Source organism: Rhinopithecus roxellana, chromosome 14, assembly GCF_007565055.1.
Source record: "Rhinopithecus roxellana isolate Shanxi Qingling chromosome 14, ASM756505v1, whole genome shotgun sequence".
NCBI classification, from domain to species: Eukaryota; Metazoa; Chordata; class Mammalia; order Primates; family Cercopithecidae; genus Rhinopithecus; species Rhinopithecus roxellana.
This window is the reverse complement of record NC_044562.1, coordinates 114,171,861-114,190,985: the sequence shown is the minus strand read 5'-3', so window position 1 is coordinate 114,190,985 and position 19,125 is coordinate 114,171,861. Positions and strand designations below refer to the sequence as shown.

Here is a 19,125-nt window from a genome sequence, read left to right as displayed (position 1 = left end):
AAACAAACCCCCATGACACAAGTTTACCTATGTAACAAACCTGCACATGCACTCCTGAACTTAATTTTTTTTTAAGTCGTATGTATATATTTTTATGTGAGTACACTTGGGCTTGTGTGTGTAGCCTTTGATCCTTACTCAAACCTTTGAGGTAGGTACTATAAAACAGAAACTAAGCTTATGGAATTTTCCCAAGTCCACATGATATCCCACACTGTGGTAGACAGGCACAACACCCAGGTTTTCTCCAGGCAGAATGTTTGCTCTTTCTACTATATCAACCCAAGAATTTGCATAATTAACTACTTGCATTGAATTTGAAGATAAAGCAAGTGTTAGGGGTTGGTTTTCGGTTTTTGTTTTTTTTTAAAGAAAACCATTCTTGCCAACAAACAGCTACATATGTACCAACAATATGAGCTTTTATTTCTATTAACCAGCCCTAACTGACAAATATAACGTTTCAATGGTTCTATTATCTATAACAGAGTAGGCTCCTCTACTCCTCTGTCCTCTGGCTTAGTGAGCTGATTTCCTTCCATCATAGATGCAAGGCTAGATATTAATTACAAAAATACTGTCTAATTGAGGACTGCTAAATATATGTTGCTAGACTAACTAGAAACTACAGTTCTTGATGTGGGGATGTTCTAGGGCTACAGTAGTGAAAAATAAGATCGGTGGTAAAAAGTCAAAACTACTCTTCAATGATTCAAAAGGAAAATGAAGCATAACCACTCTTCTTCTCTGGCCCTAAACTTTTACTTTTACTCCATCCTTCAGAAGTGAGGATCAGCTTGAGAAGTTTATTCTTCCGAAGAATCATTCTGATGAAGGTAGTTACTGGAGAAAATAGTACCTGACAGTTTGTTAGGCCCTCCCAGCAGTAAAAGCTTGTGGTCAGCAGCTATTCAACCATTTTTCTGGCCATTCAGAAAGGTGTTTTATTCTACTTTGAATGCCTGCTAATCAAATTACTTTACTATTACCATATCCATCTTGTATATGTTATCTTGCAATTATTCATTATTTATCATCATCCTCATTTACTCATTGACTTTTTGTTTCTCCTCATACAATTTTAGTGATTATTACAAGTTCATTCCAAGTCTTAGATTATATAAAATTAATTAGCAAATTGTATTTACTAATCCTAAAGTATGAAACTCCACTACCAGGTAAAAGAAAGGCCTAGCATCCAGTTCTTTTTCTAGAACTATTTTATTTAAGGTAATAATAAATAAAATGAACTATAGTATTCACAGGGTGAAACGGAACTTTATAGAAGGTGGCTTATCAAAGATGGTTAGCTTTACCTGCTTCCAAAATGAAAAAATCCAAGTGAAACCAGAAGGAAAGAGGCAGGCCCCACTATATTTTTTAAATTCAGTAAAGTTTAACATCTCTTCTGGTTTTACCTGTGTGTAATAATGCAGTTTTTCCTAGGCAAAGATGCTGCAGCTGAACTTATGCCATAATAAAGAGCTTATTTCCCTGTGCCAAGCACCACGTCTCTACCAACAACAGGAGAGGCTTGAAATCTTTCCAGATAAAAACATTCAAGCTGAATACCTAGAGTTAGACGCTGTAGCCCTGAATAAAACAAATAGCCTAAAGTATTAAGTATTTATCCTTTCAGCCTTTATTGTAAGACCTTGATAACCTGAAAAGATATCAAATTTCTAAGAATTAAGATATAAAACACACAAGAGTTTCTACTTCTGAATCTTCAACCATACCAACAATATACTATATGACATTCGAAACAATAAAGAGGTGGTAAGCTTATGAAAAAAATAGGGACATGAAAAGGAGTAAAGTCAGTTTCAGAGAGAAATAGGAATGTTTAAGTAAATAAGAATATAAATTAGCAAATGCACAAACTCTAAAGATAGAAATTTGTTACAAAAATTCAATAACCTCTAGTCTGTGTTTCATTATTTCTTTTTCTGAGAATTTGTATTTGAAGTTCACAAGAAGCCTATCCATTCATGGTTTTTTTTAAGCAATGACAAGGAGGAAAAAAAATAAGATGACTAAAATAAGATACAAAAGGAAGACTGATAAGTGTAGGTAAGCTTTACAATACAATCAGAGAATGTTCAAAGCTGGAAGGGATCTTGCAGAGTCTCTCTAGCTTACACTGATGCAATAGGTTCCTAACCGGTCTCACCTCTTCACTCCTATCCTCTTCCAATGTTTTTCAGATAGCTGCCAAAGTGATCTTAACACATAACCCAGATCTGCTCTTCCTTAAAACTCTTTGCTTCACACTGCCCTTTGCATTTTATTCTAATTCCTTCCCCTGTTAGATCAAAGACTTGCATGATCCTGTCCCTATCTCTCCAGTCCCATCCCTGCATTCACTGCTTCAGGCAGCTAGTTAAATATTTACAGAGCTTCACCTCTGTGCCAGAAACTGTGCCATGCACTGGAAGTATTAAGAAAAAGTCACACCCTCCCCCACCCCTAGTAGAGCTTACACTCTAATATTGGAAAGGACAAATAATAGGCCAGGCGCGGTGGCTCACACCTGTAATCCCAGCACTTTGGGAGGCCAAGGAGGGCAGATCACTTGAGACAGGAGTTCGAGACCAGCCTGGCCAACATGGTTAAACCCCCTCTCTACCAAAAATACAAAAATTAGCCAGGCATGGTGGCACATGCCTGTAGTCCCAGTTACTCGGGAGGCTGAGGCAGGAGAATCACTTGAACTGAAAGGCTGGGGTTGCAGTAAGCGGAGATTGCACTACTGCACTCCAGCCTGGCCGACAGAGCGAGACTCCGTCTCAAAAAAAAAAAAAAAAAAAAAGAGAAATAGGTAGATAAAGTAAACAGATGTGATATGTGATAAGGCAAATAAAGAGTAATCCTCTCAGCACCCTGTTAGTTTCTGTCAGAGCACATACAACAATTTGTAATTATGTTATTCATTTGACTACTTACTTTATGACTATAAGCTCCAGAAAGGCATAATCATATCTGTCTTCATATTTAATGCTGTATCCCAAGCACTTACCATAGTGTCTAGCGTGTAGTTCAATATTGATTTGTTAAGTGAATGAATACCTATTTCACCCTCTTTAATTTAAGGATGAGTAAAGTGAAATCTTAATGGCTGTCAAAGGTCAAAGAAGAGTCAGTAGGAAAGTAGGAATTTGAATGACAGACTTTGAAGTTTTAGTCCAAAATATACCACATTCAAAATATTGATCTCAAAGAATAGTCATTGAAAAGCTTTGTGTTTTCAAAGCTTAAATTAGCTGGTACCTAAAAACAGACTTGAGAATCTTTCAAAACTTTACTTCTACTGAAAAGTTCTAAAACACTTAAAAAGTATAAGAGAAGTTGCCCAAGAAAAAAAGATGTTTTAAATTCCCACTAATAAATAGAGACGATTTACTCCATTGTTTCTTTTTAATGCATGCTGAACAATGAGACCTTAAAGAACTCTTTGTAAGGAACCATGATATTTGAATATTCTAGATATTTATTGGCAGTTATCTGGCTCTCTATAATGATATGTTCTTTGGCTGTATCCTTTAGTCAGAGTATTATTGCATATTAACTGATAAGTAACCTGCAAATGTAAATACCCCCAAGAATCAAATCTATCTTTTTAATGTTTTACATACCATATCCTTTTATATGGGACTTAAAGATAGATTAAAAACTAACATGTAAGATCTACTCTGGACCAGCTATTGTGTTATGTGGCGTATCAATTCATTTAATACATCTTGGTTTACAAATTTTAAAAGTTAATCTCAGATTTTTAGAAATGTGCCAAGATCTCATAACTTGTCCATACCCCTTCCTCTTGAAATAATGCCTTGGAGCAAGCTTGATATATCACATATAGTTATGAAGATGTGAAGAACAGTAGACTTTTCCTTTAAAATAAAAATTTTAAAGTTAATAATCATAACTAGGAAAACTACTCCCTCTAAGCTTTATAAATAGGCTTACTTTTATTACAATATGTAAAGACTTGATTCAATTTTTAAACCTTTTGAAAGGCAACCCCTCCCCACATGTGTAGCCAGTGCTTCTAATGTAGTAACTACCTTCTTGCTTTACATTTATTTTCTTTAGCAATATTAGGGAATAAAGTGATTCCCAGTGTGACTACAGCCAACCAAAGAAAAAAACTAGTCCAAAAGAATGGTCACTGAAAAGTTTAGGTTTCAAGCGTGAATACCGTATACCAAGTTCAGAAAAGTATCTAAATCTACTTCTTTAGAACAGTATATTTTACTGTAGGGTCTCATACAGATTTCAAAGAATATAATCTGGAAGACCAGTATGAGTAGTTACTGAAATCTGACCATCATATAAACATAAACAACATACTGAGCCACTAATGCTTAGAATTCTTTAACTAGACATCACAATGAAGACATATCCATCATACAGCCCGCCCTTTTAAGAGAATATTACATGCTATCATGTTTTATTATGCACTCCTGTTTTTCCAAATATATGTCTTTATTTTTATTCATGCTTAACATCTAAAACTATATCTGCCTGTAAACTTTTTTGGTTACGAAGGCACTTTCAATTTTCCTCTGGCTCATTACTTCTTTACCAATTTCATTTAGTAGTGCTACCATCCTACCTTAGTCTTCGAGTTGCTTTTCAGTCCTATATCCACATATGGGGTATTTGGGACATACATCAGGATATGTATCATTCACTCTTACCTCCTCAGTTTTAATTAGTTTTCATCTGAATTTAAGAGTTAATATCCTGAGATTGTCCTACTTCATCAAGCAATTATGAACTCTCTTCATCACACAAATCTCTTCCTCAGATTTAGTCAAAATTTCTCCATCCCACCTTGCCTTCATCCATGGTCAAGTTTACTCTCAAATGCCTGTTGTGTTCCTGATGCTATTTTATGTCTTTTCCTTCATATTAAGATTAATATCCTTCCTAATCTTCTGCTAAGACATTTTTTCCAGTATTAAGTCCAGCAAGTCTTTCCTAAATTAAAAAATACCAACTCCCCCAAATTACAATCTAATTTTGTTTCAGCACCTTCGTGTTTATTCGACTAGTCCAAAAGAGAGAAGAGCTTAGTCGGGGAAGAGCCACGCTGTCCCTTGAGACCAGTTTTCCCTATATTCTATAAATAGGCATACATTCTCTATTGCAGATTAATTAATGACCATATTTTTCAGTGCATATATTTTTCACTGCACACATTTATGTAGGTAGCTTCCTTATCCACTAAAAGAGTATTGGATATAGAAAATAAGGATTGTTGAACCAGGTCACTGGTTTTAGGGATTTACAATCACATTAGTGGGTCAATGAATCAATTAATGGGTCACGATCAATGATTTTTAAATGAAATATAATATAAAAATACGTAAGTGTCCTGCACATAGTTAAGAGTACACAGTTCATGAAACTTTCATTTCCGATGCACACACACACACATACACACACCCCTACTACTACATGGGAACTAAGTCATAATGCAATGTGTAATTCTTATTGTGAATTATAATCAAAAAAGTATGAAAGCCATGGAACACAAAGATACCTAAGATCCCCTCTAAATCTATATAATTCAAATTATAATTTTAATTATTTTTAAAAATTTAAATTTGAACACAACTTAAAAGATATCAAAACAATCAGCAAAATCTTTTCTTAATAAAACGTCACCACTGAACTCTAACCTTAAAATTACAGAATCATAAAGTTTTTAGAGTAGGAAAAAAAATCAGGGGTCATCTAATCCAAGTTCACCACTTCAATACATTAAGAAGGCAACTGTGGCTCAGAGAAGTGAAATAATTTCATCTCATTCATTTAATAAACATTTGCTGAGCATCTATTGTGTACCAGGTTCTAGAAATGGGTGTGTGGATAAAGGAAAGATGTCTTCAAAGAGTAGAAACAGGAAAGTAAACACTTGTACAGTCTAAAGTGGAAATAGGCAAGTAAACATTTGCAATAATTACTGAAATCAAGGTCATTTACAAGGTGTTAGATGAACAGAAAGCAACTAACTCAATCTGGGTTGGGTGACAGAAAATGTTTCTAAGGAGGTGATACTTCTCAGTCTTAAAACCAAAAAGGGAAGAGGAAGACTAACATATAGGAAGGCACCATACTGACATATAACAAAGGATGACACATTTAAGAAACTGCAAGTCAAGTCTGTATGGATGGAATATAGTACTCATCCTGAGGAGAAGCTGCAGCAGAATACCTAGCATTTAATATTCAAACCACTCTCTGAGGTAGGCACTATTAACATCCCCCCATTGTGTAGATGAGAAAACTGAGACACACAAAGGTGAAGTAACTTGACCAAGGCTAGGTTATGAAACCAAGATTTAAACCAATTAAGTCTACATCCAGAGTCTATACTGTTAACCAACACCAAGAGGTTAAAAAAAATAGGCAAGAACCAAATGAAGAAGGATTTTTTATGACATTCTAAGACTTTAAATTCTATGATAAAGGTGACCCACAGTCAGTGAAAGGTTTTAAGCAAAGGTGACATATTCAGATTTATTTTTTAATAAGATCACTCCAGCAGCTATGCAGATGGACTATAAAGAAAAGGAAGTAGTGATAGGGAACTGGTGAATCTTAGCTAGAAAAGTGCTACAATAATCAAGTAAGAGAAAATGATAGATAAGCTAGGTACCGGCAGTGCTGACACCAGAGCTCAAGTCTACCAACCTCTATGACCACATTCTTGATCACTATCCATATGAACTTTCCAATTTTTTCCTCAGGCTCACCACTCTAACAGTTCAAAAAAATCCAACCTCAGAGACAAAAACATATTTCCCTTAAGTCTCTTTATTAAAACAAAGCCTGACCTCTAGATGCACTGGGTATACAAAAGTGACTAAAAAGAAATCTAGGTGGAGAATGACAGAAAGTCAACTGCTATCTACAGTAGTTTTCTTACCTTCTTGATTTCTCCTCCTCCTCCTCCTTCCTCTATACACTATTCCTGGAATTTTCATGTTCAATAGTCAATCTGAAATCAATGTTCTGTCTAGACGTGACTATTTTACAATCTAACAGCATTAAATCTACCACAGAGGAAGTCTAATGTGGTCCTATCAGTGGCAATAAATATACTCTTGGGTCCAGTCAAATGTTGGCTTAAACAGAAATGATGAATGAATAATAATATGAGTGAAACTTTTTCTTAAGCAGCAAAGAGTTAAGGAAAACCTGAATATTAAAAAAGAGAATAAGAGCAATCTAAAGTTCAAGCCATTTGATTCCAAGAGAGTAACACTACTCCCAAGGCGGTGTGTGAGGTAGTCCAGAAACCAGCAAATGAAAGAACAGTGGAAAAGACTATCTGGTCAATTCTCAAGCATTCTAAATTCAATTCGTTTTCATTAAAACCATGGGTAAGCCCCCTTGAGTCACCCATGATGCTAAGCAACAAGTGGGTTCCACAAGCAAGCAGTATAGGGAAGTACAGAAGGGTCAGGGGAAGAAAAGGAAGTAGACAAAGAAGGGAGGAAAGTGGAAAGAGAACAATGATGAAAGAGAATGGAAAAAACAATGAGTTACACAGCAGTGAGCAAAAAAGTTAAGGCATACCAGTGACCCTAGTATCAAATGTTGCCAAGCTTACCTATAATCTGAGACAATATGGCAACTGGCAACATAACAGACCATGAAAAGACAAATCGTAATCACGGACTTATGAGATATCAAAGATGAGAAAATCAGAATAACACTTTAAAAAGTCAAAATGCAACAAAATAAAGTCTTAGAATCTAAATAAACAATTTAGAGATTACTAAAATCTCATTCGGTTTAGTTGTGCTTCACTTCTTAAGAACAGTGAGTCTGGTGGACCCAAAAGGTGAAAATGTCAGTATCAGTGAAGGGTATGGAGAGGTGTGTTACAGAGACACTGTGAGGCTCATCTGGACACCATTTGCGGGAATTACTTTAGAATTTTCCTCTCTATGGCATAATGCTACTTAATTTGCTAAGAGTTTCACTGTAATTCTTATCTTGGTTGGCTGGGTTAACTTCCTTAAAACCAGAATTCAAAACAAGGTAAGCATTTTATTAATTATGGTCAAGATTTAACCTTAAAAAGGGAAAGGATCTGCAATAGATCATAAAATATTACTTACTGTATCGTAAATTAGTCTAACGGTAACCAAAACCCAGCTAATGATTCTCAAGGTAATTATGTAATTAAGAGATTAGGTTAAAAGTTTCTTGAAATTAAAGTTAGCTAGACAAACGAAATATCTTTTTTAAAAAAACAGAATTTCTACCTTGAAACTATTCAGGGAACATGTAACAGTGAACATATTTCAGGCAACATGTTAAACACACACGAATATCACCATAAGGCAACCAGTGATGTCAGTAAGAATAAAGTAAAGGCAAATATCCTTAAAGATCATATCACGGCAAGGAAAATCCTGGATCTAAAGCAAATATACTAAACTTGACACCTTAAGCAATCATTCATCAGGTCCAGAAACATGCAGTCTTCATGAGCACTCTATCAAAATCGGTGATAGGAGAGTTTATCCATAAGTCATCAGAATATTTTTATTATAGTAAAATAGGATGAAAGAATGTGCATATCTATAGTCTGTTTCTCTAATTTAATCATATTCTAATTTAAAAGATAATGAAAAGATTAAAAACTTTCAATACAAGGTCCCCTGGAGAACATCAATACCATGTACTTGTAAAATTTAGATTACTAACTTTAGGGGGAAGACAGCAGAGTCCTTTTACTAATAAACTAATGCTTTCAAAATTTAAGAGTTTAGAACTGAGTTTTTCCTTTTTTAAAAATTTGTATTTTAGGTTCGGGGGTACATGTGAAGGTCTATTACATAGGTAAACTCGTATCATGGGGGTTTGCTGTGCAGATTACTTCACCACCCAGGTATTAAGATCAGTGCCCAATAGTTATCTTTTCTGCTCATCTCCCTCCTCCTACCCTCCATCCTTGAGTAGACTCCAGTGTCTGCTGTTCTGTTCTTTGTTTTCATGTTTTCTCGTTATTTTGCTCCTACTTATAAGTGAGAACATGTAATATTTGGCTTTCTTAGAACAGAGTTTTTTGACCTCTACACTAGTGACATACTGAGCCAGGTAACTCTTTGTTGTGGAAGGCTGTACCGTGCATTGTAGGACAATTAGAAGCATCCCTGCCCTCTACCCAACTAGATGCCAGTAGCACACCCCGCCCCCTGTTGTGACAACCAAAAACGTTTCCAAATGTCCCATGGATGGGGATTTGGGGAAGTAGGGAGGGAGAATCACCCCAGCTTGAGAACTATTGGCTTAGATCATAAATAGGAAAAAAAAATATACAAAATGAATGGAGGGAGAATTTTGTTTCATTTTGTTTCTGGTCTCCATGCTTCAATATATTATATTTGAATTAGACCACAGACAGCATTTATAAGAGATTCTGCCTTTTAGAAAACAAAATATTTAACATCCATCACTTGTTAGTCAAAGTTCAAGAGAATCCCAAAAGATTCTCTGTACTGTCAACTCCCCCCCAACCACACATACATTCACACATACACAGTACTGCCTAGCTGAACTGAAGAAAACATAATTACCATATTTCCATTTCCTATTTCATCAAATACACTGACCATACTTCTCCAGCTCCCACAAAATCCAAAGGAATTCTCAACTTACTTCAACGCAACTCAAATACCACAATAGCTGCATAACTGTAGATAGGATAAATCTAAATACTAAGACAAGTATTAAAGTCATTCTCATACTTTAACAAACTGTGGGGAAAGATACAAATAAACCACAGCGGCTATAAAAAGAAAACTAAGATTTATGTTTTGAAACAGAATCTGAGGAAGTATGAGAGGAATGAAAAAATTCAAAATCAAAGATAATCTGAAGGCACTCCAGGACAGGGGCAAAATTTGAAACGTTTCCCCTGGAATGAGAGAGAGGAGCAAATTATACACTTGGCCATACCCAACAGGAATAGTCTGCATAATCAGTCTCCACAATACATACCATGGGATGGAAACTGAAAAATCAGAGTCCACGACATAGTAAACATCCCTTCTAAATACCTGGAACAAAACTGTTCCTTACTATTGTTTCCCATTTTGATTAAAAAAAAAAAAAAATCAAGTATCTAGAAATGAAAAACTGACAACCTGAGAATTTTTAAAATTATAAAAACAGTCACCTCATGTTTCCAACATGTCAGATTACACATTTTGTAGAAAAATCAATTAGTTGGAGAAACACAATAACCCTTTTTTAGAGTGCATCTGATCCATAACAAAAGCCTTTTAAAAATCAGACATTTTAAGTACTCAAAATCTTCATGTATAAATACGGATTAAGGTCTTTATGATTATTTCAATTATCTTCAACAGAATCACATATTTTAGTTCAACTGGGAATGTTCATCTTAAAAAGCCTATGCAACAATATAATATTAGTTTAATGTAAGTGGAATATCTATATGCCCTATAGCAACAAAATCACTTTATTTCAAAATTATAGCTATTAACCTCCTGGCCCACTGAAAATAATCCTGGCCCAATGAAAATAATCCCACAAGAAACTAATGCTCAATTATTTCCACTACCAAACCAAGCAGAGGAAGCTGTAAGATCTGTAGCGACAGCCTGCTTTTCAAGAAGTAATACCTTGAGACTGCTCAAGAATAACCTCCTTCATCAATTAGTGTGACTCAGGTGGGTTTGGGAGGGAATAATGTCCACAATTCCTTGGTCAGTGGCCATGATGCCCCTCCTCAAGGGCAAGAGATCAGAACAAGGGATTTGAACAAGAGGAGTTCACCAGCCACAACATATAGAAGCAGAGAAAAAAGAGTACTACTGGAAAGATAAAAACTACATGGTTAAGTCATGTCACAAAAGCAAGAGGTTCAGTGTTAATCAAGGCCTTCATTCATTTCAGACACACCATTGTTTAGCTTCCTTCCCAAACCGTGCACAAAAAGAACTGTCAGCCTGCCTTAAGCATGTTCCTTCTTCCATTTAAACAGACATGATTCTTTTGGTTAATCTCTGGCAATGATCGCCATTTCACAACACATTCAGCCCACCCGGAACTGATCAATACCACTACAGACATAAGACTAGACTTTATCCATTTATTAACCACAAGGAAATGTACCATTCAGCAAAATTCTATACATTACAAAAGATTCTATTTAAAGGGGGGTGGGGAAGACGGACACAAACACACACACACACACACACACACACAAACACACACACACACACCCCACAGAGGTACACAAAGAAGACTACCACCCTTTAATTTTCCTGTGGCAAACGAGATAAAGACATGGCCATGAAACCTGTCAATTCGCTCACCCCCCCCCCACCAAGAGTCCCCTGTAATTCTATGCCACAAGCTCGTAACTGAATATTAAATTTTACGATAAATAAATCCAATGAGACTTCTTTAAAATGTTTCATCTATTGAACTAACTCTCCTGTTATGTACATCTGCACACCTTTGAGCTAGATGCCGTATTCATTTATAGAATTTCAAATACAAAAGACTAGTTTTTCCAACCACTGGTTGCAACCATAGAACGTCCTCACAAAATCAAAATTTCCAATATAAAATGGCCAGTTTATTCCCCCAACCTTGAGCTAAAACCTATTTTATGAGTCCACTATATTTAACAAAATCAATTTCATATGGGTTGTTCTAAACCGAACACAATGCTTCAATACAAAGCGTTTAAAGTAAGTATTCCGTAGGTAAGCAAAATCTATGCCCCAAAAGAGCATACAAATGGTGGTTGAACGCCAGCACATTACCAACACCAAGAGGCATACCTCTTCTGCACTGGGTTATAGTTAACACTCCAACAACCACTACAACTATTTTTAACGCTGCTGGACACTGAAGTTGAAGAAAACGTGAGGGGAGACCCAGATTAAATTGCTGATAGGATGTATTGTTTCTCACAGCCAAAATTAAGCAGCAACTGGCCTGATCTATGTCGTGATATTTACCGGTGAAGCACTAATTAAACGACGACAAAAAGCAACCCTTGTTTTGGAGAAGCCCACACTAAACACTCCTTTCAGATCTCAACCTTTGCATAAATTGTCACTTGTGGTATTTGCGGCTTAATTGCAACCCAACCAGCGCTGTCATCCAGTGTTATGGCCACAAAACATGACTTTCTCACTTCCACAACAACACAGCACTCACTCTTATCAGCTCGCCGACCCAACTCAAAAGGAGAAAAATGCATGGAGGTTTGCAGATCACAATCAGACCTGGGAGGGGGGTGGCAGTCGAGGGGCGCAGGGAGTGGGCAACCTCCTCAGGCTTCACTGGACTCTCCGACCCGACACCAGCCGCGGCCCCCAGCAGCGGCCGCCGCGGCCGCAGGAGCAGCCCCGCCGCGCCGCGCTCCCTGCACCTACCTGAAGAACAGGAGATAAGAAAGACGGCAAACGCCAACTTTGCAGCAGCTCCCATTTTCCCGAGGCGCCGGGGAATCCGGAGGAAGTTCTCGCTAGATATCCAGTTCCCTGGGTCTTCCTCGGAGACAAACCTCCTGGTGTAAAATCAACCGTCATAAAACATATTCGGAAGCCCAGACCAAAAATAAAAAAATTTAAAAACTAAAAAAAAAAAAAACGTTCACTGGGTTTAAAAAAAAAAAAAAGAAAAAAGAGCACAACGATAAAAAATAAAATGCACCACGGGGGAAAAACCGCCACACACACGCACAACACACAAAACCAAACAACGAAAAGCCAACAACAACAAAAGCGGGTTTAAATCACTGTCAAAATCACTGTCAGCTCCGCTCGCCTCTCCCGTCTCTGGGAACAAAACGCCAGACTGAGGCGACGAGGAGGCGGCGGCGGCGGCGTCCGCAGCCGCCCGGACAGTCTGGGAACCGACTGGGTCCGACGTCCGGACCGACCTTCAACCCGGACACCTAAAGTCCGAGGACCACTGGCGGCCGAGCTCGCGACGGTGGCGGCGAGGCGGCTGCGGCGCGGGGAAGGAGCGGCTGGCGGCAGCGGCGGCGGTGCAGGCGGCGGCCAAGTTCTGGTCCAGGCTCTGGCTCCGGCTCCGGGCTTCGGGCTCGGCCGCGTTTTCGGTCTCCTGGCCTCCGCCGGGCTCCGCCCCCCAAACTTCCGGTTCCGGCCCGAAGCTGGAAGCCAGGCGCAGCGGAGGAACGCTCGGCGGCAGCGGCGGCGGCGGCGGCGGCGGCGGCGGCAGCGGCGGCGGCGGCGGCCGGGCGCAGCGCGCGTGCCGGGCCGGGAGCGCGAGGAGATTGTCGGGGAAGCGAGGCGGGAGAGGGGGAGGGGTGAGAGCGAGGGCGGGGCCGAGTGGAGGGCGAGGAGGCGGGGCGGACGGAGGCTCGATACCGCGAGGCCTCGGCGTCCGGCCTGCTTGGGCGAGAGATACCGCGACAAAGGGGCGCGGGCGCCTCAAAGTACCTAAGCTGTGGCTGGGCTGTGGCCGCCGAGTAGATGCGGGCTGGGCTGGGCACGACCCGTTTCAAATCGCGTCCCACGGGCCTCTCTGGAGCGCCCGCCCGAGGGTTTAGGGGAAGCCCAAGAGGAACAGGACCCCGAGGTGGGGCGAGTGGCCGGGGACTTCTCCAAGGGGCGTCTGCGGCGCCCAGTCTTTCCTCTGGGGGGACGCCTCGTCCGCTCTAAGACCGAGGAGTCGGTGGAAGGCGGACGTGGGAGCTGTTTGGCCGCGCCCGCCGAACTGCCCAGGCGAGCTCGCGACGCGCGAGCTGGTGTCGGCGCCCCCAGACTTAGCACTGCGTCCCACCGCTGCAGCTTCTGCACACGCGTGCTGTCTTGGTGACTGGAAAAGAAAAGAAAAAAAAGAAAAAACTCAAGGAGAAGGGCTGTCCACCCGCTCAGGATATTCACGCCATTTATCACGATGCGCAACTTGAATCCATTCCCGCCGTTCCTTTTACACACAAAGCATTGTGTTGAGAACTGTTTTGCAAGTAATAGGTGCGCAAATATTTGTTTACTGCGCTTTGAAGAAAAAACTGAGAATTTCGAACGACATATTTGATGATCAGACAAGTGATTACTTGTTTAAATTTTAGCTCTTTATAAGGGCCTGTTTTTACCCCTTAATCCATGTTGATTGCTTACAAGCTGGTGTGCTAGGCACGGAATGGATCCAACAGGTAAAAATAGGATGGATTCCCTACCTCAAGTAGCTTTTAGTATTTGCTGTATGTAGTTGGCTGCAGAATACAAACTAAAGACTATTGAAGGTAGTTGCTGTATCATTTACCACACTTCAGTGAGCTTCGTGAAGGTACAGATCTTGATTTTTTTCCTTATTTTATTCCAGCACCCAGAAGTATCAACTAACACAAAAGTGCTTAATAAATAATTGTATAAATGACGAAGGGATGACTGCCTTTCTCTTGAATACAGTCTCCCTTAATGTGCTCTACGAAGTTTTGGTTTTTAAATAATAAAGCAACTGTACTATATGGCTAATTCATGTTTCACTTGTGATTTACTGATTCCCACCTTTTCCCACAAAGCCAAGTCTTCTCACTTATATTTATAGCAGTTTACTTCCTCTAAATTACTCTGTATATCTGTCTATTAAGTTCATCCTGTAATTATCTGCCCATTTCTACAACTTGTCAGGGTTATTAATAATCACTTTGGCTCTTTAAACTCTCTCCAAGATTTTCAGTTCTCAAATCGTGGTGCTCAGAATTTGACTGATACTTGCAACAGTTACAAATTCCCAAGTTGGTGTTAAAGGTATCTGAATGATCTCATGTACTCCCATCTTTATGAGTTGGTCAAAGAAATATGTATAAACCGTCCGTTCTCTGGTGGAATTAAGAGTTGCACTAACGGTTCTGGAATGGAAGAGTATATTTTACTCTAGAAACATTTGAAGTTCATTACAGAATTTGATGTCAGGGTCAGGCCGCACTCTTGTCTTATCTGTGCATCATTTCAATATTTCTTTAATTGTGAAACCAGAGCAAGTGGAATAACTGGAATAGCGAGTAATACAACTGAAACTTGAAAATATATTCTTTATCTTACCAACTAAATTTGCCAGTATAAGAATAAGCATGAAAAATATTTTTCTGTAGTATTAAAGAGAAGCAGCCAGGCTTCACTAGGACATTCCTTTCTAACAAAGACAAAAAATAACCCCATGGGAAAAGTCTTAACCAGTAACAGTAGCTATTCTGTTCCTAAATGTGTTCGTTTACCCCCTTGTTTTGTTTTGTTTTTAATTCAAAAATAATGTAACCTAAAATGACAAGGAATTGTGACTGATTCCCACTGGAGCTTCAAAGCTTAAAAGGAGGTAGCCACAGCTAACCCCATTGCCCTTCTTTCCTCCCTGTTTTCTAGAATCACTCTTTAAAATCCACAAATCCAACAACCACTTCCTAACACACTGCAAGGTGTAAAACCTGGTTTGGGAAGGAAAATGAGAAAGGAGAGGAAAGGAAAAGGAAACATGAATTCTAATCGATCAGAGCATCGGACATTATGAGATAAACATCTTTAGCTAACTTCATTCACTTCCCAACCCCAAGACCTAGCCTTGTGGCCACTCCAATGCTAGAATTTGAAGTTCAGAGTCCTGCCAAGTTCAATTGAACTGAAAATTATTCCCAGGTGGAACAATCTTGAGAAGCCAGTTCAGTCTAGAGTGTTGGCTGGATGAGGAGATAGAGGTAAATAAGTGACACAGACTGCTTCCAGAGTAAAAGATTTTGTGTTATAAACTCATGTCTCAAAAAGATGTGAAGAAGTTTAAATCTTCAGTTCTGAAGTAGAGCTGGAAATGAACTGGATTATAATTGAACTTGCCTTTGGACCCACCAACAGACACTTTAGCAAGACATGTCTAATCTCTTCATGTTCAGGAAGATGACTGAAAACCTTTGGAGTATGAAGGATGTTAAGTTCCCCTTAAATGAAGGATTTAGAAGCATTTCGGCTGCTTTCTAGCTACTATAAAAATCTCATGTGTTCAGATAACATGGGCATTCTTGAAGTGGCACAAGTAACGAATTTCTTATATGCCAATGCTGTAAGGCATAATGCATGGAGAATAAATTTGGTAACTTGGTGAGTCCAAGGAAGGGAGAAATGATCGATGTCTCTTTTATAAATAACCCCCTCTCCTTAAGTGCCCAAGGTGGGAAGAAAATTGTCTACATCCTAGCTTTTGCTGCTATTTATTCCTCACCTTCTACTTATGTCCATCTATATAGTACTGCACTGTGCCAAGGGGGTCAAAAAGACATATCGAGAAGGATAAGAATGTGGGAATGGATAAGGGGAAAAGTGTTAAGACAAAAGATTTTAGGTGAAGAAAGTGAGTTAGAAGAGTTAAGAGAAACTGTGATGTAATATAAATCTCAAAGACCAATTGATTTCTCTCTAACGTCCCAGAGGTAATATTTGACTTTTTCTCCCCACTATCACTCCCTTCAAAATTCAAGAAATGTGTAGGAAACAAAACTAACAGGCTTAATTTGGCAACGATTCTTTCCTACCCTCCACTTTAAATTCATGACCACAGTTGCTTAATTTTCTTGAACAGGTACTAGGACTCAATTCCTCCCCATGCTGATAACCACAGTGCCTACTCTAACGCCACTGAGCAACTGTCAGAACCCACACCCCCAAGTGGTTCTGAATTATGGCATTACTGATGCTCCCCCATTGGCGGGTAGCAGGTGGGAAAGGTGTTGGTTTGGACAATAACTGGTAAGGGTGGTGGCACTGGATTTTAGTGTCCTGGGACTAGGATGCTAAATACTCCGCAGGAGGTTGGGCATTTAGCATACCCAACAAAGAATAGTTCAGGATTTGAGATCTATTACCTTAAACCAATATCAAATGGAAGGATGATGGAGTAAACCTGCATTACTCAAAGTGTATGTCTTAAACCAGTGCTGGTCTCAAACGATTTACTAATATTTAATGAGATACGCATGGACATAGACAACAATTTTTTAGAAATTTTGTAGCAACTTGATACTAATTTATGTCTGTTGAAACTATAAAATAATTGAGCTTCTATTTTGTTATTGTTTTAATTTCAAGGGTTTTGCTTTCTGTTTTTATTTTTGAGATAGGTCTCACTCTGTCACCTAGGCTGGTGTGCAGTGGTGCAATTACCACTCACTGCAGTCTTGACTTCCCAGGCTCTGGTGAGCCTCCCACTTTAGCTTCCTGAGTAACTGGGACTACAGACATGTGCCAAACATACCCAGCTAATTTTTTTTTTTCAACTTTTTTGTAGAGACAGCATTTTGCCATATTGCCCAGGCTGGTCTTGAACTCCTGAGCTCAAGTGATCTGCCTACCTCAGCCTCCCAAACTGCTCAGATTACAGGTGTGAGCCACTGTACCTGGCCTCAAGTTCTTAGTGATTCAATTTTATTGTACATTGACTTCACGAAGGTCTCATAGATTGGAAATTCATCATAGAGAATCTAAGAGTGGATTTCCTGCTGGAGTAGAAAGCAGACTACATACACAATTCTTTCTCAAAAAAAAAAAGTCCTTCATCCATTTTGACAAGTGCTTAAAATCTTGAATAAAGCTTTGATGTTATAGTCCTGAAATTTTCTATAATACAAGTCTGCATAAGGGTCAGTCATTTTCATTACACTCTCTGTGGCATTCATTTATTCAACAAGTAACTATTAGGTACAGAATTTGTGCTAGGTTTTGGTTGTACAAGTGTCAAATGAAATGAATATAGTTTCCACCATCACTGAGCTGACAGTATCATGAAGAAGACAGGAAAACAGCCAGTAAACAAGTAATTCCCAGATGGAAAGGATTATTTATAAAAGCAACCAGAATGCTGAGATAAACAGCAATGGGATAGTATAGGAAGAGGGAATCTATTTAGAGAAAATGATTCAGGAAGGACTTACAAAGGATGTGACATTTCAACTGGAACCTGGAAGATGAAAAGAAGATAACCATGAAAGAAGCTAGTGAAGAAGAAACAGTATGTATGATATATTTAAGAAATTGAAAGAAGGCTCTCATGGCAATGAGGAGAGTAGTATGAATAAGGAGAGAGAGGAAAATAGGATCCAGTCTATGCAACAGCCTATGGACGAAAGTAAGGTCCTTGGATTTTAGTCAAAGTGAAGTAGCAATTCATTGGACGGTTTTAAGTCAGGGAGTTGTGCGGTCTGGCTTATGTTTAACAGATCACTCTGGCTGTTACATGGAGAATGAGTTGCAAGAGATTACCAAAGCAAGCAGAGAAATTAGTTAGAAGGGTATTACAGTAAGTCACACATGAAACGATAATATTGTAAACTAATACAGAAAGAAGTAGGCAGATTTAAGATATGTTCTGGAAGATATGCTGATGGATTGGATGACTCCTGCTTTTTTTCTTGAGCAGATGAGTAGAGGTCATGTCATTTATTGAGATGGGGAAGATTTAAAAGGAAGAGATATTATAGGGCAGAAACTGGAAAGATGAATAGTGAAAATACTCAGTTTTTAAAATATTATATTTAAGATGCCTGTGAGACACTCAAATGGAGATAGATGTAACATAAGCAAGTGGATCTACGTGACTGAAGTTGGGAGCAACATGCAATGCTACAGATATAAATCTGGGAGTTGTCACCATACAAATGGTATTTAAGGCCATAGAAATGAATACGAGTATCTAAATAGGGAGTAGAGAGAGAGAAGAAGAAATGTAGCAATCAAGTGGAGGATTAAAAGCCAGGAAAGGGAATAAAGAAGTGGTGGGCAGAGATGAAACAAAAACCAGGGGCGATGGATGTCACATGTGGGAGTCTTTTACAAAAGGAAGATAGGGACAGTGTTGAATCCAATGGAGTCATACAGCAAAATGAAAAAACAAAAATGTAAGCCATTGGATGTGGCATCATGGAAGGAATTAATGTCCTTGACGGTAGTGTCAGCAAAAGCTAGATGGAAATATTTGCAGTTAATGGTAAATGAAAATTGAGAAACATCAAAAATAACAAAGCCTTGGTGGGCACAGTGGCTCACGCCTGTAATCCCAGCACTTCAGTAGCCCAAGATGGACAGATCACCTGAAGTTGGG

At 38.9% G+C, this 19,125-nt stretch overlaps 1 protein-coding gene across 1 annotated transcript in view; it reads right to left on the bottom strand.

Moving 5' to 3' along the window:
• The window catches only part of ACVR2A (activin A receptor type 2A), an 88,026-nt gene extending 74,485 nt beyond the window's left edge, over window positions 1-13,541 (bottom strand). The window contains exons 1-2 of the mRNA XM_010354915.2: window positions 13,479-13,541; window positions 12,447-12,580 (exon numbers count right to left, since the gene is read on the bottom strand). Of these exons, the coding sequence (XP_010353217.1) occupies window positions 12,447-12,501 (55 nt within the window). The 5' untranslated portion in view covers window positions 12,502-12,580; window positions 13,479-13,541. The remainder of the gene's footprint in view (window positions 1-12,446; window positions 12,581-13,478) is intronic.
• Window positions 13,542-19,125: the final 5,584 nt, after the last annotated feature.